The sequence below is a fragment of the Brachyhypopomus gauderio genome, chromosome 8 (genome assembly GCF_052324685.1).
Source record: "Brachyhypopomus gauderio isolate BG-103 chromosome 8, BGAUD_0.2, whole genome shotgun sequence".
In the NCBI taxonomy this organism is placed as follows: Eukaryota; Metazoa; Chordata; class Actinopteri; order Gymnotiformes; family Hypopomidae; genus Brachyhypopomus; species Brachyhypopomus gauderio.
The window spans coordinates 23,751,351-23,778,850 of record NC_135218.1 but is presented as its reverse complement, the minus strand read 5'-3'; the positions used below and the strand labels follow the sequence as shown (position 1 = coordinate 23,778,850).

Sequence of the window (27,500 nt, the reverse complement as noted above, 5' to 3'; positions counted from 1 at the left end):
GGGAGTCCTGCCTCACACACCAAGGGAGTCCTGCCCCCCACACACCAGCGGGAGTCCTGCCCCCCACACACCAGCGGCAGTCCTGCCCCACACACCAGCGGGAGTCCTGCCCCACACACCAGGTTTTTTTTGTTTTGTTTTATTCAGATCAGATATGACCCTGTTTTTGTCTCTTTCTCCATCCTTTTTTGAAAGCTACACCACCCAAACAGCTGCAACTATTTAAACATGACCAGCCATCTTTCCAGAACATATCACGGGTCACGTCTGGAAGTCATTAACAGAAGGGTCCAAATCTCGATTGCCAAGAACTGTTAGCATTTCTCAAAAACTATTGCAAAATGTATTCAGGTGATACTGATTATGCAAAAATAAAAATTATAATTAAAAAATTATTTTAAAATGTAAACACTTATTTAACCTTTTTAGTTGTTTGACAAATCCTTTTATACAACTTAAATATATCTGAATATCCAATTGGTTTCATTTGTTACTGTTATTGTGGTGTTATATGTCATTCACATGGTAGCATCTGTATAGTAACACTGTTGATTGTTGTGGTCTCTTAGCAACTAATACCTGACAGTGAGTCAGTTCAGGACTCCACCTGACGCTTTAAACCTGAAGGACTGTTGTCCAAATCCAAGATCTTCCTAACAGTCTCAAAACTAGTGAGTGCTCTACATAGACACTCCTGTACATCTCAGAGTGCACAAATCTCGACAAGAAGCGTGCCTCGGGTTTTAGGGGAGAAGCTTACGAAGCTGTTTTAGGTCCAACAGTTTTTAGTAATGGATGGGTTTTAGTAAGGTTTTGGATGGGTCTTTGAGCCTCTGGCGTTGTTCTGGGGAGTGTTTTCATCTCACGGCCTAGTTCAGTGTGTGGGGACAGGCGGGAAAGTGTTTATGAGAGAGAAACGCTGACATGGGGAATGTGCAGTGACTCATCAGAATGGTCCCACCCCACTCAGCCCACAGTGCATGTTCAGTCAAGTGTCCAAGACACACACACACACACACACACACACACACACACACACACACACACACACACACACACACACACAGCTCAGAGTGCATGGTCAGTCAACTGTCCATGATATACACACACACACAGAGCTCAGAGTGCATGGTCAATCAACTGTCCACACACACACACACACACACACACACAAACAAATTGTACGAGCCACAAAACAAACATGACTACATGTACTGAATTTCTGTTGTAACATGTTTACACTGAGCTCACTGAGCAGAATACTGCTGCATTGTGGTACTGCATTTAAGAACAAAAAAAAACACAAATCCTCAGTGTGTGTTTTTCATACAAATGAAAAAAACGTTTATATATTATCAAAGAGTAACAATCTAGAATTAATTCTTACCTGTTGTATGATTAATCTCTTAGACCAGCACTCTTGCTGAAACTCTACAAGGCATCCAGAGCCATCCATTTTTATGACAACAACAGTGACATCTAGTGTTTGCAATTAAATACTGCGCCAACACCCCTTGTCTTCTCCGGCGTCGTGTTGAAGATTCAGCGTAAACTACGCCAGCACACCAGTGTCAGTCTGTGGGGAATTCAGCGAACGTATCAAACCCAACATGAGCCTCACACAAGCAAGTGGATTCCACCTAATTCCCTCCCATACGGTGTGTGGCAGAGGAGAGGTCTAAAACCAGGCCATTTCTGTCTCATCTCATAATAGAGTGTGTGAAACATCTCAAAGCTCTGTGATGGTGCTCAAACAGGCCGTACAGCCATCTAGGTGGACAGACACACTGGTTCTTCAGAGTAGCAGGCTGTGTTCATTTAATATTAGTTATAATTTGTAATAATTATAATATATTAGTAATAATTTTAAGTAGATAGGAAAAATGCTTTCAGATTTGTCTGGTGTCAGCTGCCACGTCATACCACTGCAGGTGTGGAGACCTGGATCCTGTTGGACTGGTTTAAGACAAAGTGGATTGATATCAATCAAACTGAACTGAACTGAATTAAATCCTGTGTGCTGAGCTGGTACTCCACACAGGTTTACTGCCACATCTCTCAACATGCATCACTTTTATGACTCAAGCTTTAGCCATCAACACTGATGAATACACACACACACACACACACACACACACACTTAATTACTGTCCCACACACACACACACACAGCTACACCACCCCAAATGACCCATACACACAAACGCACTAATTACACCTGCCTGAATAATTACCACATCACACATACACACACTGCAGCCACCCTAATCAAACTTTGCATTGTACCAATGTTTACGATGTCACGCGAGACAATGTACCACTCAAACTGAATTTTTACAGCAGGTTGCGGGACATGAAGCTGTCGGTCAGGACGCAGCATTTCGACACTTATTCCGAGTGTTCAAGGGTAAATAGAAATATTTCTAGACACTAGAAGAGTGACACACATCGTCATAGCTCATGTTGTTTTTTAAAAGCCTTTCTGGTCTCAAAAATTATAATTTAAACGGCTAATTACAAAAAGGAATATTTATACAGTATGATGCATTTTTGAGAAACCATGTTAAAATGATCACTTAGGCTAAGTGACTCTTCAGTGAGAGTTTGGAGGGAGGGCAGAGGGAGAGAGAGAGGAATCAGAAATACAACAACATCGGTTAGGATTTTTCTGGGATTTTTTTTGTTTCATTTTTACCTGTGTTATTCCTGTCTGGAAGTGAGGCACACAGGGCTTTGGCAATCCTGCACGCCCAGGGCGGATACAGGGTGGAGGTCAGGTCAGGACAGAGCTGTGCTCAACGCAGCCATCTTGGAAGATGCACGCCTTGAAATAGATTATCTGTGGAGATGCCCAGATCCGATGGTCAAAATCGGGCAATCATTTTTCCCTCACTTGCCGACATGGCTCATTGCTGGGGCTGTTTGGAGGGGTTCTTTAGAGATGACTTAGGTGATATAGAAAAAAAGACATTTGTAGGCTGGCAGCAGTGAGGTTTTTTATGTGGGACACTGAAATGCATTGTCAGTCACATTCATTGTTATTTAAACACACCACTGTTAACATGCACACAACAGCAGATGCCACGTTTGCTTTCGACTCCATGGCTTTATTCCATGTTTGATAGACATGCTGACTGTCTGATCTCGCAGTGATCTCCCGAAAAGATTCATTAATCCAGTTCAATTGTTGCCAGCAGTGGTTTGTGTCTGCCAATGCAGGACAGCCCTCATGACCTCCTGACCTCTACTGATTTTGCCAGTCGAATCACAAGATTTGTCTGCAATACACAGACAAAGCAACACACTGCAGGAAAAACACTGCAGTGTTTTTTTATGAGAGAGACTCCATAACGTTTTCTAATATGGTAGAGCTGTTTGTGTATACCAAATTATACAGAGGGATCTTTCAGATTTTATAAACTGAGTTGTCATTTTATGTGACGTGTTTGTGTGCTGTTTGTTAAGATCTTGAGGTCTTAGCGGCTGGCCTTACATTGCAGTGCAGGACCTTTTGCATAAACCACAGTGTCCTGAAACCAAAGCACATGTAGCGTTGCAGCTCGTGGTTCTGCTACATGCAGTGACGCTGCAATGTGACCTATGACCTGGAAGGTTTAAAACCTTTGTCGACCTTAGTTAATCGTCCATGACACTTTAAAGCATGATTTATTATCCCCCTTGATTCCAGGAAGAAACCGCAGGACCCCAGAGGCTCTTAGCTTGCACAGTTGATGAAGAACATCTGGATGAAACGCCCTGCTTCTCTGGAAACTACAGCAGCTCCCACCCGAGCGCAGGAAGGAAGATGGGGACGTGGGCGGAGCTAACGGGCCAGCTGGAAAACCCAGGGGCAGTAGAGTGATGCCAGTGCCCCGCCCACAAAGACTGGCACACACAGGAGCGAATTAGATCACAGATAACACACTGTAGACAGAGCACGCATGTCCAGATCACACACTAGTGCTTTGATTCAGAGATATGGTCTACTGGTCTATTTTTATTCAGAGATATGGTCTACTGGTCTATATTTATTCAGAGATATGGTCTACTGGTCTATACTGGCTTACTTGTTAGCACTGTTGGATCTTTTCCCTCCTTGTCACCGTTCCTTAAAATATGGTGTTGCGATTTTTGGCAATGTAGTCAAATGAAATTGAAACTCCAGTTTCCCAAAGCATATTCTAAGTATTCTAAACCCAAACTGAAATTTAATTAATCTTAAAATGAATAATAATTAATGTGTTGGCCACACAACATGGTTGTCATGAGGGTAAGAATATTTATGCGGTGTCAGACAGTCTATCAGAAATGGCGCCGATGCTCCCAGTCGATCTAAATGTCGATAGCAAAATGTCTAAACTTCAAATTAGGATTTTACTCTTTTACAGTTTCCCTCTAGAAAAAAATGTTGTTTAATCTGTCTGACATATAAAACATTTCTAAGTCTTGATACAGAATTCTGCATGTTTTTCTTCATGCTTACTAAGTTGTATATGGGGGACTTATGCCATAGCGATTACCTATAATGAAAGATTCTATCTTAGAACAGGGCAGACGCAGAATGCTCGATAATCATCTGTCTGAATAAAACCACTTTGTATAGTGGGACCCCTGCGTTCATGAGGCTGTGATCCTGCCATAGAAACTTAAATGAACAGAAAATAGCAATCTGCCTGTTCAACAGGTCTGGGTCCCTCTGGCTATTTGAATAACAAAAAGCCCCTGGAAAACAGATCACGTATAAAAGCAGTAGGCTGGACATCATCTGTGTGTGGAGTCCACCATGGCCAAGGTAAGCCAGCGTGTTCTCAGACCACTCAGACCATTCTGCAGGAGCACAGAAACGTTGTACTGTAGCATCCACATTTATCGATATTTCATCAACAAATCGCAGCACTCAAATGTATCGTCTCTCCTGCATTTCTGACCTCCACTGCATTCGCAGACGTGACCCTGAACATCCTGGACTTCTACATGGATTCTTGTGTGCGCTAAGTATTATTTTTGTGCTACCCAGATAATCTTCTACGAGGACAAGAACTTCCAGGGTCGCTGGTACGTGAGCAGTGGGGACTGTGCTGACCTCACCATCTACCTGAGCTCCTGCTGCTCCTGCAGGGTGGAGAGCGGCTACTTTATGGTCTACGACCAGCCCAACTTCAAGGGGAACCAGTACTTCGTGAGGGTGGGCGCATACTCCCACTACCAGTGCATGGGGATGGTCGATTCCATCAGATCCTGCCGAATGATCCCTCCGGTATGGTACAACTGAACCTCACCTGATCACCAGATTCTGAAAGAGAGGCTCTACTAATTACTATTATTCTAATTACTATTATTACTATTATTATTATTATACTCTACTAATACTATTATTATGATAATACATTTGATTTATAAAGAGCCCTTCAGTGTTTTTGTCATGAAACCAGGACTGGTAGTTACTCTGTGTGTTTGGGATACAAAACTCCCTTTTCAAGTGCAATTTCCTGGATGAAGTAATGGCAAGTGTCAAAAAGCCCATGTGGCCTGCTGGGGCAGGTGACTGTATGCTGTGTCGGCTACATTTCATTACATCAATTAGAATGTCTCAATGTTTGTTTATTTCCTTCCAAAATGATCCAACCAGCACCGTGGGGCCTTCAGAATCAGGATCTATGAGAGAGAGAACTTCGGGGGTCAGAAGTACGAGGTCACAGAAGACTGTGACTCCTTTCTGGAGCGCTACCACCTGTCGGAGATGCAGTCGTGCCATGTGACGGATGGCCACTGGCTGGTGTACGAACAACCACACTACAAAGGCAGGATGGTGTTCCTGCGGCCCGGAGAGTACAGGAGCTTGCGTGAGTTTGGACCGAGCTCTCCAGTGAAGTTCAGTTCCATGAGACGCATCACAGACTCCTGTCATTAATGTGCCTGAAGAAATTGTAGGCAAATAAAATTTCAGTTTGCATTTGACTTTCACTTTTTTGAGGTCATGTGCCACCGTGTGAAGCAAACGAATCGCCTCCGTTCAAAAGCTAACAATGAGCAAGAACTAGCACTAGAAATTAGCAAAAACTAGTAATAAAGAACCAGCAAGAACTAGCAGGATTGTAGGCTATATGTAGTTGGCTGTTGTAAACTATTATTTTCTTTAAAAACATACATTTAAAAAAATAAGCTAATACTTTGCTGATATAGATATGCACCTCAAGACTTTACCAAACTGTTGGCTTTGTTAATCAGAAGGTTATTGCCAAAAGTTCTAAAGTGTTTAATGATGAATCATTCATATAATGCTAAATACTACAGAGAGACGGAGAAACAGAGAGAGCGAGAGCGAGAGAGAGAGAGAGAGAGAGAGAGAGAGAGAGAGAGAGAGAGAGAGGGACAGTTTAGTGCTGAGATGATCATTTACTGGGTAACACAGTTTAACCTTTTTTTGGTTGTTGGTTTCACAGGCTGAGGTGGATGTATTTGTTTTAGTTTTAATACTGAATTCAAGCTGAATGAGACTAAATGAGGTACAAAACACCTGAGGGTGCGTGGCAAGAAACCAAAACAGAGAGAACACATGGAACAGGACAACATTAAAAAGGCTATATGACAGGACACAAACCACTGGCGCCCCCTGTAGCTTGGGTGCATATACTGACGCTATCTAACGGAAGCTACTGGAGAGGGTGGGGGTTAGCGTAACAGTATGATTTTTAAGTGTCAGGGCAATTAAATTCTGTATTTATTTAGTACTTATTCATAAACAAGGCTGTTATTACACTTACAATTACTCTGCCAACAGAGTGAGGCGTCACTCTCCATGGCCCCAGGTTCCTGTTTCCATACCATATATAATAACATACATGTCTCCTGGAACATAACACTAATGATAAGACATATTTTGAAAACTTTCAGCATACAAAATAATAATGAACAGGTCATTGTTGTCCCATGCATGTATACTTGCATGAAACCATGATATATATATTATTGCATGTAACCATGATATGTACTAGGGGTGGGACGCGATCAAAAAAATTAATTGAATTAATCAGAAGCTTTGTAATTAATTAATCGAAATTAATCGCATTTTAGTATTTAACATGAGAAATATTAATTTAAGTTTGAATGATGAATGAATCAATTAACATAAGCATAAACTTCAACATCTTGTATATTTTTCCACCAGTCTACTACACAGACCAATGGATGAGTGCAGAAAACAGAGCAAACAGTTTTCAGAACACTGGAAATTCTGACCAAAAATGTTTAATTTTGGAAGTTTTGTTCAGGATATTGGAAGAATAAGAAGAATTTAAGTAAATCAGAAGATGTTTTTTAATACCATTTTAGATGGTATACTTTTTCTTTAATTTCCCAGGCCTCTGCCACAGGCATCTCCATAGTGCCTGTCTTCTGCATGCTCAAATCAAATGACTGGATCTTCCATTCATCATCTATAATATGAGCCGTCACACCAAGATAATTCTTGTTGCTAACAGAGGTCCAGTGATCCGCAGTCAGAGACACATTTGTGGCGCTCTTCACAATAACCTGTTTCACTTCCCTTTCCTCATCATACAGCTGCTGGATTTTCTTCGACATTGTCTTTCTATACATTATATATATATATATATATATATATATATATATATATATATATATATATATATATATATATATATATATATATATTACAACAATGTTTACGATATACTGTAATTTAAGATATTAGACAATGCAGTGTTAGACATAACAAAGAAGACAGTTACGTTAGACTCACTGGAATGTGTTGTTTGGGGATGAAAGGTGCTGTAGTCATAATTGCAGGGAAAAACAACAAGTTCTTATATTTTTACAAGTTCATGTATATCTTTGTGGAGCAACATTCCAATATTTCTCATTCTCTGTCAGTGGACCTGCAAATACGTCCCAGAGAGGTGGTAGAAGGCACACTTGCTTAAGGATTTTACATAACAGCTTTAGAGAATTATTTCTAAGCTGTGTACTCAACAGCCATTTCCGTCTCAGTATCAGACATTTTCATATTACTTGCGTAAACACAAAATGTCTGTAGCGTTCAGAATGGGTGGTGTAATGTGGAGGATTGAAGAGAAAGAAACCAAATTCTGGATTCACAAAGGCTCCCTCCAGCGGTAAACTAGTGAACTGCAGTTTGTTAGTTTAGGGTCAGGGCTTCTCGGCTTGTTTGGGCACACAAAGGCCGCCTCTTATGTTCCATTCTGCACACTGAAGCCTCTGTCTGGAAGAAGCACACTGTTAAAGAGAAATGCTGATGCATTAGATTGACTGGTTTACATAACAATGTTTTTGTTTAGGGATGAAAGACATTAAGAGGTCGTGTTCAAGCCAGCCCATGTTACTGAAGGACTCAACCTAGCCAGCAAGCTCGGAAAAGTGAGGCTAGACTTTCTGGGGTGGGTTTCCCGAAACGTTCGTAGCGCTAAGTACTTCTTAACCTCGTACGTTTCTTACGAGGTTACGAAGTACTTAGCGCTACGAACGTTTCGGGAAACCCACCCCTGATTGGTATTTTTTGTGCCTCTGCATACTTCCATAAATGTTTTACCCTGAAAGCACAATTTTAGGGTTAAACATCATACTGGCAGTATAAAGTTTCAAGTTTCAATTTAATCTATCACTCTCTATGACTCTCACTCTAAATCTCTCACTCTCTCTCTATTTCTTTCTCTGTCATTTTTTTTTGGCCTGGATCAATATATGATCCACACTACAATAGATCTACTCATCTATGCCTTTTCTATCAAAGACAATTTAACAAAGACAAATAAAGCATTGTTCATTTCTCCTCTGTGGCCATGTGAAATCAGTATGCCATATTTGTTACATATGTATGAAACATAGTCATAAAAGTCATAAAATTACAGTGGAAGAAAATGTTGAGAATGTAAGCTGTTTCACCTGGTACCACTTTAAGAGGACCTGACTAGCTGTACCAGACACACACCTGTCCTGGGTGTCTCCCGTGACAAGGAGATACAAGGACTCACTCCTCACGTTCACTCTCCATCCACACTCTGACAGCTGCTCTACCTCCCAACGCCTCAGGAGTGATGGTCACGCCACGTGATTCACGCAGCTCTGGAGTCTCACACTGAGGTGGCCGTGGTGCTTCAGGACCAAGCTAAGCTAAGATGGTTTTAGAGAAAAGATTACCTAGCAGTGTATGAGATTACCTAGCAGTGTATGAGATTACATAGCAGTGTATGAGATTACATAGCAGTGTATGAGATTATCTAGCAGTGTATGAGATTACCTAACAGTGTATGAGATTATCTAGCAATGCATGAGATTACCTAGCAGTGTATGAGATTACCTAGCAATGTATGAGATTACCTAGCAGTGTATGAGATTATAGTGAAATGGTGATGTGGTGGTTAGCACTGTGCCTCACAGCAAGCGGTCTGGGTTTCATTCTCGGTCTGGGCTGTTCTGTGTGGAGTTTGCATGTTCTCCCTGTGCCTGTGTGGGTTTTCTCCAGGTACTCCGGTTTCCTCCCACAGTCCAGACATGCATGGTAGGTTGTTTGATCACTCAAAATTGGCCGTAGGTGTGAGTGTGTGAGTTTTGGCCATGTGGTGGACTGGTGACCTGCCCATGGTGTACCTGCCTTTGCCCGGAGATGCTGGGATTGGCTCCAACCCCCCCCCGTGACCCCAACTAGTGGGATTAAGCAGTACATATAATGGATGTATGAGATTTATTTTGCATTTGACAGCTATGTGATCAAGGATGCAATTCAGCAGGACGTTGATTCCTTTGTCTAGTGCTTTGTTTAGACAAATGCTCCCAGACCCTCGCTTGTTGTGTGGGACTGGACAGCATTTTCAGGGATTCTGGTCTTTTGATTGTCTTCTCTTCCCCCAACAACAACTCTGTTTTAACAAAGCACTGCTTTGTGTGTGGTGTTGCTCTAGATGAGAACTATGGCAGCTGGGTGGTTTTCACTGCTGGGAGACGCGTGGACCTCCTGACCTTCAGAGAGCAGGCTTCTCAATTTATCTCAGTTTAAACTGTGATATTCATTGATATTGTTGCCTTTCTGCGGTTGGTATTATTCAGTAAGGTCCTCAAAGTAGCAGTGTTGGATAGTCCCCATTTAAATAGAGTAAATACAATATTTACAATGGTGTGTATGTGTGTGTGTGCGTGTGTGTGTGTGTGCGTGCGCCTACAACACCTACAACACAAATCATATTTGAGGGGGAAAAAAATCACATTAGTCATAAACAGCGAAGCAAATAAATCATGCTAAAAGGTTCTCTAGTGATTATAATAATTGATTATGAATATATATGAAAATAGCATGGTGTATACACATGCAGGGAATTAGAAAAACTTTTGTGTTGGTTTCATCAAGCGGACATCCATTTGTTTGCGTTTTATTTGTTTCCAACTTTAGCGCCCTCTACTGGACCAAGCAGAATTAGACGCCTTCCACAACTACAACCAGGCCAGGATAACAGAGTAAATACAAGCCTCAATGTATTTTTAAAATTTCACTTAAATGTTTGGTCTTCATTAAACACGCATGTTCTCACGTGTGATATGTGACCCACAGAAGTTGCCTTTTTACAGCCTTACACTGAACAAAAATGATAATTAAGAAGGCTAAATAAATGCATATTATTTTTAGCATTTCAAAAAAAAAACAACGACAATGGAGTTTAGGAACAGTAAAACAGTTTAAAGTGAACTCTAGCTGTTTTAACGACTCTTCTTTAATCGCTCTACCTTCCACCATCAAGCTGCCGTAAATAATCCGAGTGTGAACGGAACTCGCTCACATCCGGGAACCTTGCCGAGATGGTCATGGCGGAGGGCGCAGCAGTCCTGAGGAGGAACCGTCCGGGGACCAAGGCGAAGGTGCAGTAACCCCCCCAAGAGTGAAGCAGCAGGCGTAATTAAGGTCCAGTTGTTAACGTGACAAAGTTAGGGATCATTTTGGGCATCGCACTCGGCTAGCCGGCCGTTTCCTCCTCGGCGGGATAAGGAGGACCACGGTCGCTGGCTAACAGACACACGGCTAGCTCGCCGTGGACACGAAGGGCCGTGGGGTTAAAATCACTCCGTTATCTGGTCCATATAGTCGCTATTTTTGCGGAAATATGATAAAGTTAGCCAAAAAACCCGCATTAGTTACATAGTTAGGCGGCTTGTGAAGCCCGTAGGTTTGTTACTAACACCTAGCCGCGTTAGCCGCTTGCTGCTGTGTGTCGTTACTCGTGTGTTTGGGTTTATAACGACATATTTAGAGGAGGTTACAGCGTTTAGTGTCGATGAAGAATACACACTGAGTGCATGTCATGGTAAGACGTAAACGAAATAGTTAAACCGTGTGATGTTTTTGTAGCATATATAAATAAAGTCTGTGGGAAGTAATGGTGCTGTCCGGATGTGTTGACAGGATTTTTACAGCTGGCCCGAGGAGTCCTTCGAGGAGATGGACAGCACGTTAGCGGTGCAGCAGGTGGGGGGCTCGCACTCTTCAGCCTCAGCAACCCGAACCTGAACCCTAACCCTAACCTGAACACTAACCCTAACCTGAACCTGAACACAACCTGAACCTGAACCCTAACCTGAACCTGAACCCCAGCCCTAACCTGAACAATAACCTGAACCCCAGCCCTAACCTGAACCTGAACCCAACCCGAACACCAACCCTAACCTGAACCCCAGCCCTAACCCGAACCTGAACACCAACCCGAACCTGAACACCAACCCGAACCTGAACACCAACCCGAACCTGAACCCTAACCTGAACCTGAACACCAACCTGAACCTGAACCCAACCTGAACCCCAGCCCTAACCTGAACCTGAACCCAACCCGAACACCAACCCTAACCTGAACCCCAGCCCTGACCTGAACCTGAACCCCAGCCCTAACCTGAACACTAACCTGAACCCCAACACTAACCTGAACCCCAACCCTAATCTGAATCTGAACCCCAACCCTAACCTGAACCTCAACCCTAACCTGAACCTGAACCCAACCTGAACCCCAGCCCTAACCTGAACCTGAACCCAACCCGAACACCAACCCTAACCTGAACCCAAACCCAACCCGAACCCCAGCCCTAACCTGAACCTGAACCCCAGCCCTAACTTGAACCTGAACACCAACCCTAACCTGAACCCAAACCCATTCAGAACCCTAACCCAACCCGAGATGGCTGCCAGCTGTCTGACTCCAGTCTCTCATTCCCTCTGTAGTACATTCAGCAAAACATTCGCTCCGACTGCGCCAACATCGACAAGATCCTGGAGCCCCCCGAAGGACAGGACGAGGGAGTTTGGAAATACGAGCATCTGAGGTGAGCCCTGTGCGCTTACTGCTTCTTATTAATCTTTCTGATGGCTCGTTTTTTTTTCTGCAGTTAGTCTTGCAACGAGTTTCACTGTCCGTGGGGAATGTTAATTGAAAAGCCAAACCTTGTCTTAGTTTGTGTCTGGAGATTTGGTCCTTAACAGCAACATAAACGAGAACTGAATTCATTTCATTCTTACTAAAATCATGTGATTGTGTCTTTCTGTGACAGGACAGATTATTATAGCTATTTGTCCTGACTTCATTTTCTCTGTCCCTTATAGGCAGTTTTGTCTGGAGCTGAACGGCCTTGCTGTTAAATTACAGGTTTAACAGAAAAATTAGTCATAATTTTTGTCACAAATGAAAGATGACTATTCTTAATTCAAATGCTACAACTACAGGTGCTGTATTCTGTGTGAAAGTCAAATCACAGTTGGCAATGTTAATTCTATTATGATATATTACTGGAGTATCTTATCTATTACACAGATTATCATTATTATACAGACTATCACCATAAGGAATATAATTATCAATATTAGTAAGGAATAATATTATTATGATACTGTAATCGAAATATAAAGCCATGTTAAGTTTTTAATAATGAAGTTAAGATATTACAGTTTAATTACATCATTACAGCTTCATCTCACTGTGTGTGTGTGTGTGTGTGTGTGTGTGTGTGTGCACGCGTGTGCATGCTCTTGCATTCTCATTCAGGGAGAGTGCCATCCTGACACATGCACACAGATGACGGCTACAGAGCAGTGGATCTTTCTTTGCGCTGCACATAAAACCCCTAAAGAGGTGAATTCAGCTGTAGTCTGATGACGAGTGTTGCAACAGCTGTGCTGCCTGACGCAGAATGCCCGAATCAGAACGCCCGAATCAGAATGCCTGAATCAGAACGCCTGAATCACAACTATGATTAATGCAGTAGGAACTACGAGGGGTTTGCTGTGTATTTAATCAGTCCTGTGTCTGTTTCGCCCAAGTGTCCTGCCATAGACTATACAAGACATACACTGGATGGAGCTGCCTGTCTTCTGAACAGTAACAAGTATTTCCCCAGCCGGTGAGCAATACAACAGCCCCACATCACATCCGTTAGTATTAGCAGACCCTGAAGAACTCACCACCGTGATGAGAACCACAGAAGAACCAATGTGGTTCTCATTGGTGATTAAGAGAAGATCCCAGTAGGTTTATGGCTTAGGGCTGGGGTGCCCATTACGTCGACCACGAAGGAAGTGTGGGTAGATCGCATGACATTAAAAAGTAGTGGATGAATTATGCACTGACAGTTGTTTTTTGATTGATATATATGGTAGCCAATCTGACGTCTAGGGTTTGACACACATCGCTAAAAAATAAATAGGTAGATCTTTCTGACTTGGTCATCTAATAAGTAGCTCACAAGCTGAAAACTTGTGGGCACCCCTGCCTTAGGGCTTTAATCCTTGCACTGATCGAGTCGTAATGCATCAATTCTAAATATGAACATGTAAGCCTTCCTCTTCGCTCTGAACATCAACGTAAGTTGGATATTTATCTGATAGCTAGTGTGCTGGTGATGTTCTGAATGGGTTGGTGAGGCGGGCGTCGGTGGCTGCTACGTATCCTAACCTGTGAGCGCGTGGATCTCTCGTAGCGTGAGCATCAAGGAGTCGTCCGTGGCGAAGCTGGGATCCGTCTGCCGCCGTATCTACAGGATATTCTCACACGCCTACTTCCACCACCGCCAGATATTCGACAAGTATGAGGTGAGCTGTGTGTCCTGTCCATCCGTCCCGTCATATCCATCATGTCCTCCAACCTGAGGTGAGGAACAGTAGAAGTTGGTCTAGACTTTGTGTAGTTGTGTATGAATGCACACAGACAGTATCGGAGTCTACAGCAGGGGTGCCCATTATGTCGATCGCGATCTACCGGTCGATCGTGAAGGAAGTGTGGGTCGATCGTGAAGGAAGTGTGGGTAGACCGCATGACATTAAAAAGTAGTGGATGAATGACAGGCTATCGTCCATCTGCACTGACGGTTGTATTTTGATTGACATACATGGTAGCCAATCTGACGTCTAGGGTTTGACGCGGTCCCCCCCGTCAATGATCGACACACGCCACAAAAAAATAAATAGATCATTTTGACTTGGTCGTCTTATAAGTAGCTCGCAAGCTGAAAACTTATGGGCACCCCTGGTGTACAGGATGCGAATTTGGCCTGAATTATATCTCAGATGGACAAAAGAAGTGTGTCATTTAAGACTAACCCAGACTGCCTGTGTTTCTTTCTTTCTTCTTTTTTTTCGGACCGGATCTGGACCCCAGAACGAAACCTTCCTGTGTCACCGGTTTACACGTTTTGTAATGAAATATAATCTGATGTCAAAGGACAATCTAATTGTGCCCATCCTGGAGGAAGAGGAGCAGAATTCTGGCTCTGCCGAGAGTGAGGCCTGAGGTCACACGTGCACACGCTCGTGCAAAAACGCTAACTTTAGTGACAAAATACAGCACTAGTGGGGACCAGGATCTCAGTTGCATAGTCGCCATTACTCCCTTTCATTCAGCATTGGCATTGTTAGGGTTTTTGGGTGGAGTTTTCCTTTAACACGTCATAGTTTACAGCCCAGGCATTAGATTGAGTTATGTACGTGATGTACCTCACTTGTGTAAAAGTGCACAACACACACTTGACATGCGAGTTGTTTCACACACCATTGTTCCCGTTAAAATCCTGTCATCTCAGACAGCCCAGCACGAGACCTTGTCACCGCCAAGCTGCTTGCACACAGCAGTCAGGATATTTTCCCCACAAAGAAGCATCACCAGAACCAGCTGACAAGCAGCCCTGCCGTCGGTAGAGCTTTGGCAACACTACAGATATCTCGTATTTTTAACCAGTCATGTTCTTATCTTTTAACCTTCTGCTAGCTTTTTCTATGCTTGCATTTTCCTTTTGGTTAAGTTATTGCTAATGTGACTTAAGGTTTTGTTTTTTTTTTTGAGCAAAGCATTCACAACTAAGACCATCCAGTCTTTTCTGTTATTGTTGGGTTTCTATTAAACTATCGTTTTCATTTCTATGTGAATAATGAATAAACAAGTAAAGATAATGTAGCTTTTGGTGTGTGTCTTGCTTACAGCCCAATAGCTTATTGGAACAGTTGTGTGTGTATTTGTGTGTTTTAGTATGGGACCAGTTTCAGTCAAGGCATCATTCAATTATTTTTATTGATCTGAACAACTTTTTAAAACATTTAACTACACAAATCACCATGGCAATGGCATTTTGGCATATTTAGAACACATTTAACAACGAAATCACCATGGCAATGACAGTTTGGCTTTTTTTTTAGAACATTTAACTACAAAATCACCATGGTAATGACATATTGGCATATTTAAAATACATTTAACTACAAAAATCGAACCTTGGCAAATGCACTGAAACATTTTAACTCTTTAAAAGCATTCAAAAAATGTACAAAACAAAACAAGTACAAATCCAATCCCAACAGCTGAAAAGAGTCCTGGAGGTTTAATAAACAAAGAACTTAAAAACAATAATAAAATACACTCCAAATATTGCAGTCATACTTTTAAACATTTGTACCGATCAGTATCACTTTATGCAAATACAGCACCAGACATAAAGGAAAGCATTACGAGACACTAAATTACTACTCAGTATAACACTCACTGGACCAGATGTTTGAATGTAAACTGCATGGCCTAAAGTGGTAGTGTAAGACCAGCACTGTGGTGAAGATCAAAGGGAATCAGGCCCATAAACCAGTAATGGTAGACTCAGGTCATCACCATGACTTCATAAGATCACGAGTGAGTGTCATATAAAGAAATATTTATGAAAATATGTCAGTGGGTTTATTTAAATCACGATATAAAATGCGTATGTAACCAGTGAAAACTTATTGTAACTATGTACATACAGTCCACCCAATTCCCAAAATGAGAGACTCATGGTGACAAACTTGTCTGAAGTGAGCATATTAACACAGAGGGTGAACAACTCCTGATTAAACTATAACACACATACTAGACACATTCATGCATATATGTTTAAATAAATAAATAGTTGTAGCTGGATGCACAAGCTGATCAAAAAAGCACTAAGACTAACAAAACTGTAGAATGATACTAAGGTGTTTTAAGAGTTAAAAACAAGTATAAGAACACACGATGACGTCATTCTTTCTGTGTAAAAGGCAGCTGCGTCGTTTCCATCAGACAGTCGGTAGGAACGGGACGTGACGTTTTCCTTTGGCCGTTCTTTCTTTTACGAATTTGGCCACGTGAACTTTTAACTGATTTTATTTTTTAGTTTTATCTTATTTGATTTATTTCATTTCTAAGCTTTATTTATTAGTTTAAATTGTTAGCTTTATTAGTTATATTAGTTACATATTTATTAAGGTTTTATTTATGGTTCATCAAATTTTTATTGGTTGCAGATTTAGCAAATACGCTTATTTTTAAATATTCGTGTTTTGTATTGTACGTTTTAGCTGACTAAAATGAAAATAGCAACAGGATTGCACCTCTATAACTAAACCACACGGAGCCTCATGTTTTGCAAACTTCACCATTTCCCAGTTGTTTTCTTGACTTTGGTAAATTTCGATCCAGTTCCAATTCCAGGGTTCAGATTTGTAACGTTCATGATAAGTGCTCACCATATACAGAACATATAAAGAGGTTAGTATGTAACTATAAGTATATAACTTCAAACAGCAACGGGAGAGTGTTAACTTGTGTTTTATTCTGAAAAAAAAAAGTTTAGTTTATATGAAGGCTTATTTTTTTGTATCAGGATAAATTTTTTGTTGACATTTGGCAAAAAGCTAGCTTGTGTTGTTTTGCTTGGCTAGAGTGGTGTATAACTGAAGCGTGTTTAGGACTAGTTAACATGGGGCTCTGGTGGAGGTTTTTTTTTTTTTTTTAGGTTTTTAGGCTGGACAGAAAGTGTTTTCGGGCAGAGAGAGAGAGAGTTTGGTTGGGCGTGAGCCGTGCTGTAGAGGACAGTGTTCTTCCGGTCCTGGGACACAGGTGTGCTGAGGTGTGAGGTGCAGTGGGACGACCAGGTGGTTCTGCTGAGCGTACGCCTCTATTTCAGCGCGTCCTGCGCAGGGTAACCGGCGGGCGGGGCCGGGTTGTGAGCCGGGTCGGGTACGAAGTCCTTACGCAGGTGCCTGAAATGTGAACCGCGGCTGTACCTGGGCTTCAGGTGACTGAGGGAGGGGCAGTAACCTCGTCGGACTGGATGGACCTTGTGCTCCTGCTATGAACACAAGTATCCCTCTGTTATGTTGCCATGCAGGTAATAAGGCTTTTCCTTCACTGCAAAATACAGATCTCAACTCCGGCAATAGCACAGCACAGCAGTCCAGTGTCAGTATATAGTTATAGAGTAGCAGGAGCTCTGAGCTCAGAGAGACCATCTCACCTTCACTCCATCCGGGGACATAATCACAGCACTCTGCACACACACTTGATAGGGGGGTTGCACCATGTGGTCCACATACGCCTGCTCACACACACACACACACACACACACACATTATATATACTGTGCACACACTGCACGTCCCCTTATACAACATGAAGTGTGCAAAAGAGTGTGTGTGTGTTTACTTCAGGAAGGGCAGCCTCCATCAGAGGCACAGCTGTCTGCACACACCCGCCGTCTGAGGGCAGCTCCATAGGGGGGTACATTAGCTCAGCGGGCTGCATATATAACATAGGGGTCGAGCTCAAAGGGACAGGGGACTAGCACACACACACACACGCACACACGGAATACACACACACACGTTAACCTAAAAGACGAGCGCAGAATGCAACACTGGCAAGCAAAACGTCTTTAACACACACACACGCACACACACAAACCTCGACAGGAGGAACAGCCCACGGAAGGTATCCAGTCACACACTGTGTAGGACCCTGAGAGACATGCTGTTGGAGAGAGAAAGAGAGAGAGAGAGAGAGAGGGAGAGAGTGAGAGAGACAGAGAGTGAGAGAGAAAGGCACAGAGAGAGAGAGAGAGAGAGAGGTACACAACAAATGTGAGACACTGTCTGCTGGTAATTTCACCATCAACAGTCCTTTTGACAGTTGGTCCTGGACTTGACACTGTCCTGCTGTGGTATCTGTGCATCTGCCTCTGTGACCTCTGACCTGGTACTGGTGGTACGTTTGTGGAGTACAGAAGGAAGGATGAGTGTGTGTCACCATCACTGGAGATCCTGAGACCACGTGCGACTGTCACCAACAAACAGCAAGATGTAACTTACAGTCAGCAGTACAACAGTTATACACAGCATACAAATGTTTTACATATTGTGTATTAGTGTGTTACATAATGTATATAATTATCACTTGGACAGTACGTGTGTGTGTGTTTTATGTGATGCTTGTTCTGACTCATAATGTGCTGTGTGTGTGGGAGGCGGACTTACGGGAGGCCAGTGTGAGTTGTGTGTGCTGGGTTCTGGTGTGTTGAAGTAGGCCACTCCGTTGTGATAGGTGTAGGGATATCCTGTGGGTGTGGTCAGGTACATGGTGCCTTCCGGTGTGGGGAGACTCAGGGAGGTGTAGCCACCTGCTTTCAGAAACACAGCCGTACACGCCAGGAACTGCGTATCACTGCCACGATGTGTACTGAGCAATGACAATAAAATTCAATCAATCAATCAGTCAACCAATCAGCTGGTTCGCAGACTGGTAACCCCGGTGACAAGAGCACTGGCAGCTGCACAGGAAGCAGCTGAGCGGTCCGATGTTGGCAGGACGTTCAGTGCGATCGGCGTGATGCCATACACCTCCACACAAGGTGGTAGCTGTGCTGTGGCCACCATCGTCAGTGATGAAGAGGGAAACATGAGCATGGGTCACTTACTGGACACGCCCACCTGCTGCTTACGAATAGCCTGGCCAATGTTTAGCTTCTTCTCCCGGAAACACAGACGATCAGCCTGTCAGAGAGAGAGAGAGAGAGAGAGAGAGAGAGAGAGAGAGAGAGAGAGAGAGAGAGAGAGAGAGAGAGAGAGAGAGGGAGAGAAAGAAAGAGAGAGATAGAGAGAGAGAGAGGGAGCAAGAGAGAGGGGGGGTAGAGAGAGTGAGCAAGAGAGAGAGATAGAGAAAGGGGAGAGTGTGAGCAAGAGGGAGAGAGAGAACAGATTATTGAAAACAGATTAGACTACCATCTACATCTGTATTAATGAATCACTCTGACCACAATCTCCTATCACCCGAAAGCAATACTAAGATACAGCTTCCTCAATAACCAATCACAAATAACGATGGTACCATATGCATCGTAACCAGCCGGGATGCCGGGTCGTGCACTCACAACCAGAACTCAAGTATCAGCTGTGTATACTGTGCTGGTGTCTCTCTGTCACAGCACACACACACACACACACCCACACACACTTACATCGTGCAGAATCTTTTGTGCATCTTCTTTACTCTCGAACGTGACAAAGCCGTATCTGCAAAGAACAAAACAAACAAAAAAACACAAAATACACACACACAAAAAACCTCCATTACCAGAGGTTCTTACTCAAACATCAGATGTTGGAGTGCTGGCGGAGACACTGAGATACACACCCCTTTGACACTCCAGCGCGGTCAATAACAATCTTCACTTCTTTGATCACTCCAAATTGAGAGAAAAATCGTCTGAGATCGTTCTCATTAGTCTAAACACACAAATTAACACACATAAGGTTTTGACAAAAACAAAGAGTCTTTCACTAGACACTCTTTTTCACACTGTTTTTCCATGGGCTAAGTTATATGGACACCCTTCCTAATTGCTAACAGGTGTACAAAAATTATGAATTGGATGGATTAATTGAACAAATCACTATAGCCTAACTGGGAGAATGAGTGATGGATGTTAGAAAAGGGTTTTTGAATAAATGATGGTATAGCAAGTCATGAGATTGGGCTAAATCTTTCAAATTTGCTTGTTTCGGTGTAGTTCCTAATCACTACGTCTATGGCATCTAGTTTCTTTGCATAACCACAGTTGATGGAAACAATTTTGTATGCATTTTTTCTGTCTAAATCTCATCATTTTAAGGGTCTGGGCTAAGACTCTTAGTTCTAGGGAAGGGTAACAGCACAGTATGACATTTTATATAACCATAAGCTTCCAGCTATGTGGTAACTCTTTGGGGAAGGGCTTCCCCTGGTCCTACAACACAGAAAGACCTGGTTTGTCAGAGGAACTTCAGTTGCCCACACCTGAGCCCTGGCCACTTTCCCACATTAGTGCAAGACCTCGCAATGACGATGTGAGCTCTACATCAACACCCATGGTTTAGGAACAGGACCTCCAATACGCTTGTGTGGTGGGTCAGGCGTCCACATACCTTTGTGTACTTTAAACCATCCGGTGACTTACACTTACAAATGTTTTACCACCACCACCACAAATATACTTACTTTAACATCGATTCCACCTACAAAGATGCGGTTGGGGATGACTGTGCCGAATCGAGGAGCGTGATGCATGGAGGTGACCGGTCTGGCTGGGGCAGGACTGGTGGGAGGAGAGCTCGTCTGGGTCTGGGGGGGTTGAAAGAAACATCCATCCATCACAGAACCGACCACCGACCTGCCGAAACCCGGCCACTGCCAGCCAGTCAGCACACCTACACGACCTGGTCTGGAGCTGTGTATTTATAAGCTTCCAATAACGCCATATTCAATACCGCATATAGCCTATCATATATAATATAATAATATTAATGACTAAATCACATCACCCCAATAGTGTGCTAGCCAGCTAGCCTCCCTCGTTAAGATCAACGGCCACAGCTAGCTTTGAGCTAGCACGTTTTTTTCTCCACCTCTTTCGATCTGAACACGTATCACCACAACTTCACAACTCGATTAATAAATACAATAATCTCTCCACACACAACTTTTGATATTAAGTGTTATATGGGCGACTCGTAGCGCCATTGAAGGTGTTTTTTTAGGCGGACATCAGCGCCGCGCCGCCGCACTCACGCCCGCCTCGCTCTCCATCTGCGGCCTGCTGGATCTGTGGAGACGGCGGTGAAACACACACGTTACGGACACATTACACACGGCTGGACGAGAGTAAACCAAACACACGACCCACTTCCATTTACCTGTCCGTGCAAACTAAACGGGGACGATAAAATAAAAGAAAAACAGCCCGACTGGTCCGGTTCTTTTTTACCAACTAAACGAGCTAACCGGCTTGTGGCGTAAAGGTTGTACTACTACAGTTATTACACGCACGAACCACTCATCAAACTTAGCGAAATAATAAACGAAAGAGAAAACTATTCAAAATCACTATATTACAATATCTTTATATTATTTATTTTCTTGAAGTAAATAAATATATACAAATTATATTATATATTATATATCTTGGATATCCCCCATTAAACATCAGAGATGGACTGCTCCTTTAATTCAAACACTTTAATCGTGGCGGGAAAATAGATGTTACGTCTGAGCAAAGAAAAACAATATCATTTTTTTCAAATACCTGTGGTTATTAAGGCTCTCACTTTAGTTAGTCTCTCGAAATTATCATTGAACAAAGCCAGCAAAAACAATTCAAAACCCAATACTTAATGAAATAATGAAGGCAGACACCAATATTGCTTGAAGACAATAACAGGTCCCAGTTTTTATTGTAGATCAATGTTGGTGTACAATTGAGACACTCCCCAAGGAATGTATCCAATGTTCAAAATATTCAAAATCATACACGTCCCTCTATTTTCACATATTTGCTTTAAGGTTCTACCACCATTATTTCCAATCATCATGAATTTGTACCCACGTCATTCGTATTCATATATATATACATTATATATTTATTACTTCCATTTTTTTAGCATTCCCTCATCTGGAACTTTACCAAATAAGGTATTTTTGCGGTATGGTCCTACATCCCCTTGCCTGTGTACATATTATCTCTAAATTCTTTAACTGAAGTCTTTTCACCAGTCTGTACTTTACCAGGGGGACTTTGTGAAGTTCTTCAAGTATTCTTTCTAATTAGTTACATTATTGTTCATTCTCCCTCATACCACATAGTTAATGCAGCACAGCTTTTTAATATATCTGTAGGTGTATCTGCCGTCAACTTTGTCATTTGCATGTGTACCAAACTTTGATTTTCTATTCTTTTGGTAAACGTGAAACATTAAGTAATAGTTGCTAAGCATGAAACAGTAATAATGTCAATGGTCTATTGCTTTCAGTGACAAAAGTAATCAAATGAGTGATTAACACTTTATATAAAAACATATAAGTAAGATTTCACATAGTTTACCATGTTGCATTTTAAAATGTTTGATTTATTTCTTATGGCTGTGAGGATATGTTTCCTATAGTGCACATGACTTTAGTGATGTTACTGATTGAAATAACACCATGTGAAAATCATAGCCTGCACTCTTAAGTAATCTAATGTTCATATCGGGGCATGCTCAAAAATATCAAAAATATCCAACATTTTTGTCTAGACATGTGTGTAGTTATATGGCTTACGTCCTGCAGAAACATTCCCGTCCAAACAGACGCACCGTAGGTGGAGGGCCCATGTCGTGTTACAGAGAGAGACAGAATTGCCCTCCTGGACGGCTTAGAGTCTCACCATACTGCAATGAGACACATATTTATAGAATGAGACACTTTAAAAGATTTAAACAAGCAGATGAATCGTTGTCATGGTGGGTTGGAGAGGCAGTTTACCATTATCTGAGAACTGGAAGACAGAGAGATGGAAGAAGGAAAAGAGAAGAGGAGATGTTTGAGAGTTGAGCTAATGCTGTCACTAGATCCCCAATGCCAGTCCTCACATTCCAGCCTGGTATCAGTTAACACACACACACACACACACACACACACACACACACACACACACACACACACACACACATACACACACACACACATTGAAGTAACCTCCCCTCTTTTCCTCTTGCTTTTAGTCTCAGTTCTTCTAATCCTTTGCTTGTTACTAGGACTCATGTATTCTTGACTCATAACTTGATCATATGCAAGATCGTAACCAAAGCATTTTGTTAATCTTGTTGGACTGTATAGCAATACAGCTATAGCAATACAGAGCTATAGTATAAGACAAACTCCATTTACGTAAAGCTTTCCTCTCAATCTTCACTCTTAAAACAAAACCATCTTCACAATACATTTATCAATTATTCTTCAAAAATAATGCTCATATTTCCTGTTTTTGTTGCAATTTTTTAATTTATCTTTAAAATCATGAATTTAAGCTACTAATGTCATTTATAAAGCACCTTTACAGTAATACAAAGTTGTTGACCAACATGCTGCACAAAGCTATGAGATAAACATGCAAATCATACACTTCTCTTTACACAGCTAAAATGTTTCAAAATGCAAGATCAAAAGATTTAAACATAAAATAAATGTGAACACATAATTAAGATACATGTACAAATACATGAGAATATTCAAAACAATATGCAGACAATAAAATACCCAACAGTATACATTTGTAGGCAGCTTTTATGTAAATTAAATTCAGTTAAATACTGAAGTTGACTGATTAATCTCATTTGACAAATCACTCCATTTCTCAAGTGAGAAATCTTTCTCGCCACTTTTCTTTGTTAAGCGTTGGTACTTTAATGAAACGTTTATGTATAACGTTGTGGCGCCGGGTACGAGGACACATGGACCTGGTCTGACGCGCCCGTGTTCGCCACCGTGTTCACAGCGACATCGTGTGGCCGCGGTCAATAGCCCAAACAGCCCAGTAGAGGGCGCAAGGACGCGGAGGATCATCACATGACAGCACATGCCAAACAGACGAAGAAAAAGAGGAACCGATAGGCTACAAAATGAATAGCAAATAAAATAATAATAATAATTTTACTGAGGGCAAAATCCTTTACATTAGTTTGTAGCAGGCAGGATACAAGTCAAAACATGGCGTTTGTCACGGCGAACTGGAATCCTCTTGGAGAGGCTTTCTACAGGTAACAGACACTCCCCCACAGCTAGGAGATTGTTGCTAGTCACCTAGCTAAAAAGCTAATGTAGTTAGCTGTTGCTTTACACGAGTCTGACTATAAATGTTTCTACATTAATGTGATTCATAGAAAAAACTGCAGCATTTTGAAATTATGTAACCAGTATAGTAATTATCGATGCTTGCGAATTGTGCAAGTAATGTAAGCTAGTTAGCTAGCTAGTTAGCTAGCCAAGGAGCAAGAGTCACGTGACAGGTGTCACAAATAGGTAAATAAACTCGATGTGGATGTTTTAAATTAGGCATCAAGTTTAGTGTTGTAATGTATCAAGTGTAGAGTTGTAATGTATCAAGTGTAGTGTTGTAAGGTATCAAGTGTAGTGTTGTAATGTATCAAGTGTAGTGTTGTAATGTATCAAGTGTAGTGTTGTAAGGTATCAAGTGTAGTGTTGTAATGTATCAAGTGTAGTGTTGTAATGTATTAGTGTAGTGTTGTAAGGTATCAAGTGTAGTGTTGTAATGTATCAAGTGTAGTGTTGTAATGTATCAAGTGTAGTGTTGTAAGGTATCAAGTGTAGTGTTGTAATGTATCAAGTGTAGTGTTGTAAGGTATCACGTGTAATGTTGTAAGGTATTAGTGTTGTAAGGAGTATTTCAGCGTTAAGCGGTAACCGTTTGTCGTCATAAACAGGAAGATTGAACTTTACGAGATGGGTTGGTCTCTGAAGGATGGTCTCAGAGAATGCTTAATTTCCGCTGCTCCCTACGGAGGGCCCATCGGTGAGTTATTATCGAAGTAAACTACTTTCGCGGTAGTTAGTTTCGGGTTTCCAAATGTCTGAAAGGTATGTTTCTGTGCTTTCCTCTTTTACACACACACACACACACACACACACACACACACACACACACACACACACACACACACACACACACACAGCTCTTCTGAAAGAGCCTCAGCGTCGCTCTCCCAGTGCTCGACCACAGATGGAGATCTACTCGTCTTCTGGAGTCACCTTGGCCAATTTTGTGGTAAACACACAGACACACACACACACACACACACACACACACACACGGACAGATAGATAAACTTAGCAGGTGTGAACTGGTTTAAAGATGCCTCTTGTGTTTTGTAGCACTGAAGTGTGAATGTGTTTTTTTAATTTACAGGCCTGAGTAATGTGTGTGTGTGTGTGTGTGTCCGTAGTGGAAGAGTGGTGTAGTGATACAGCTGGGCTGGACGGTGTGTGATGACCTGCTCTGTATTCAGGAAGATGGAACCATTCTCATCTATGACCTCTTTGGCAACTTCAAGAGGCACTTCAGCATGGGGAATGTGCGAATACACACGTACACACACACATACACACGTACACGTACACATACACACACACACACGCTCACACATACACACACACACGTACATACACACATGCTCACACACATATACACACACACATATACACAAAAATACACACACACACCAGCTCAGTTACTGCCACATTCCAACACAAAGACAATCATACATTATGTCAGATAGTTGGGTGTCAAATTGTACTGTGCAGATAGTTTGGTTTTGCCCTTTTAATATAAGAATGAATCCAAATAATTATGTTGTGCAGAAATTAATCTGTGTAAAAGGGAACAAGCTCACTCACTAGCATGCACCCCTACGTCTCCGTGGACCTAGGAGGTGGGTCAGAGCCAGGTTCTGGAGGCCAAGGTCTTCCACTCACCCTATGGAACTGGGGTTGCCATAGTGACAAAAGCATCGCGATTCACCCTGGCAACTAACATTGACGATTTGAAACTGAGGCGGTTACCTGAGGTACCAGGTGGGCACGCCCTGACTCACGCTCTCATTTTCTCCTGACAGAATGAATCTTTGGTGCCCTGTTGTAGAATTGAGACCCTGTTGTGCTGCTGTTCCACTCCAGGCCTGACTGGGGCGCCCTCGTGCTGGGCAGTGATCACACAGGACAGACAGAGTAAAGTGCTGGTAGCTAATGGTGCAGATCTCTTTATTCTGGACAACGCTGTATGCACTCCTGTGGTGAGAAGACTACTCCAGCTACACACACACACACACACACACACACAGATTATTTAATAGGGCGTGAATGCAAACACTGCATGCAACACTCATGTGTTGTTGGATGCTCTTATAGCGTGTCAGAAAATAGGTTAAAGTTGCATATGCATAACGTTGCACATACAGTGACTTTGGTGTGTGTGTGTGTGTGTGTGTGTGTGTGTGTGTGTTAGAGCCCTCCAGGGCTGTCTCCCCAGGCCACTAGTATCGTAAACATGTGCGTGTCATTCAGCTATAAGTATCTGGCCCTGTTTACAGACTCTGGACACATGTGGATGGGCTCCACGGACTTGAAGGTGCGTACAGAATTACCCAGATTAATACAGCAGATTAATACAGCAGATTAATACAACAGATTAATACAGCAGATTAATACAACATAATACAGCAGATTAATACAACAGATTAATACAACAGATTAATACAGCAGATTAATAATGTCTCACATGTAGCGGTACAGCAGGTTAACATGTGACCTAGCGTAGTCAAATGACATTTGTTGGCCATCTCACGCACACTTCAACCTCTGACCTGTGATGTTTGAGCATTTATGAGGCTGTAAGTACAGACATTTGTGCGGCTGCATCGTTAACATAAATGTTTGCAGGACAAACTCAGTGAAGTGGATACCAAGGTGAGAAATACGCCCAGACAGATGGCCTGGTAGGTCCACCTCCAAGATCACAATATGTAATCTGCATGTGGTCTGAGCAGTTTTTCAGTCATTTTATCTTCAGTTCTTCTCTTCAGTTCTTCTCTGGCGTTTTCTGCAGGTGTCCTAGGCAGAAGAGTCGTGAGCCCTCTGTGGTGATTATGTGGGACAGACACCTCCTTGTGGCGGGAGTGTGTAAAGACACCATCTCCTATCACCTTGACGACGACTCGGTCCTGGTGCCAGAGCTGGACGGGGTCAGAATCATCAACGGCACGCACCATGAACTGCTACAGGAGGTGCCAGGTGGGAACACTCAGACACACACACACACACACACGTATCTCTCTTTCTCTCTCTCTCTCTCTCTCT

The 27,500-nt window shown here is 42.3% G+C and overlaps 4 protein-coding genes across 11 annotated transcripts in view; 3 read left to right on the top strand and 1 right to left on the bottom strand.

The window, feature by feature from the left end:
* The window catches only part of LOC143522042 (uncharacterized), a 12,336-nt gene extending 6,425 nt beyond the window's left edge, over nt 1-5,911 (top strand). The window contains exons 2-3 of the mRNA XM_077015694.1: nt 5,018-5,257; nt 5,630-5,911. Of these exons, the coding sequence (XP_076871809.1) occupies nt 5,018-5,257; nt 5,630-5,911 (522 nt within the window). The remainder of the gene's footprint in view (nt 1-5,017; nt 5,258-5,629) is intronic.
* A 4,850-nt stretch (nt 5,912-10,761) lies between these two features.
* On the top strand, nt 10,762-15,452 carry LOC143522041 (MOB-like protein phocein). The gene is made up of 8 exons (XM_077015693.1): nt 10,762-10,887; nt 11,429-11,491; nt 12,236-12,336; nt 12,614-12,656; nt 13,053-13,139; nt 13,328-13,407; nt 13,984-14,095; nt 14,661-15,452. Exons 1-8 carry the CDS (start codon nt 10,828-10,830, stop codon nt 14,790-14,792), a joined length of 678 nt encoding a protein of 225 aa, XP_076871808.1. The 5' UTR covers nt 10,762-10,827; the 3' UTR covers nt 14,793-15,452.
* Nucleotides 15,453-15,547: 95 nt separating this feature from the next.
* LOC143522040 (protein boule-like) lies at nt 15,548-23,228 on the bottom strand. 6 transcript variants are annotated; one of them, XM_077015689.1, is made up of 12 exons: nt 23,115-23,228; nt 22,911-23,020; nt 20,814-20,936; nt 19,971-20,062; nt 19,795-19,849; nt 19,255-19,330; nt 18,815-18,960; nt 18,534-18,617; nt 18,246-18,311; nt 17,988-18,122; nt 17,800-17,880; nt 15,548-17,634 (listed from the first exon to the last, which is right to left on the bottom strand). In XM_077015689.1, exons 2-12 carry the CDS (start codon nt 22,923-22,925, stop codon nt 17,461-17,463), a joined length of 1,047 nt encoding a protein of 348 aa, XP_076871804.1. In that variant the 5' UTR covers nt 22,926-23,020; nt 23,115-23,228; the 3' UTR covers nt 15,548-17,460. The 6 variants fall into 6 exon arrangements, with proteins under 6 accessions (XP_076871804.1, XP_076871805.1, XP_076871803.1 ...); XM_077015690.1 differs by lacking the exons at nt 22,911-23,020; nt 23,115-23,228 and adding exons at nt 21,384-21,417; nt 21,509-21,772 and having other exon boundaries at nt 17,988-18,080; XM_077015688.1 differs by lacking the exons at nt 22,911-23,020; nt 23,115-23,228 and adding exons at nt 21,384-21,417; nt 21,509-21,768 and having other exon boundaries at nt 15,548-17,631.
* A 959-nt stretch (nt 23,229-24,187) lies between these two features.
* The window catches only part of vps16 (VPS16 core subunit of CORVET and HOPS complexes), a 7,501-nt gene continuing 4,188 nt past the window's right edge, over nt 24,188-27,500 (top strand). The window contains exons 1-9 of one of the 3 annotated variants that reach the window (XM_077015677.1): nt 24,189-24,388; nt 25,073-25,161; nt 25,322-25,413; nt 25,592-25,720; nt 26,075-26,219; nt 26,322-26,437; nt 26,650-26,772; nt 27,084-27,139; nt 27,250-27,434. In XM_077015677.1, the coding sequence (XP_076871792.1) occupies nt 24,339-24,388; nt 25,073-25,161; nt 25,322-25,413; nt 25,592-25,720; nt 26,075-26,219; nt 26,322-26,437; nt 26,650-26,772; nt 27,084-27,139; nt 27,250-27,434 (985 nt within the window). In that variant the 5' untranslated portion in view covers nt 24,189-24,338. Of the gene's footprint in view, nt 24,389-25,072; nt 25,162-25,321; nt 25,414-25,591; nt 25,721-26,074; nt 26,220-26,260; nt 26,438-26,649; nt 26,773-27,083; nt 27,140-27,249; nt 27,435-27,500 lie in introns of those variants that run through there. The other 2 variants (XM_077015678.1, XM_077015679.1) reach the window with 2 other exon arrangements.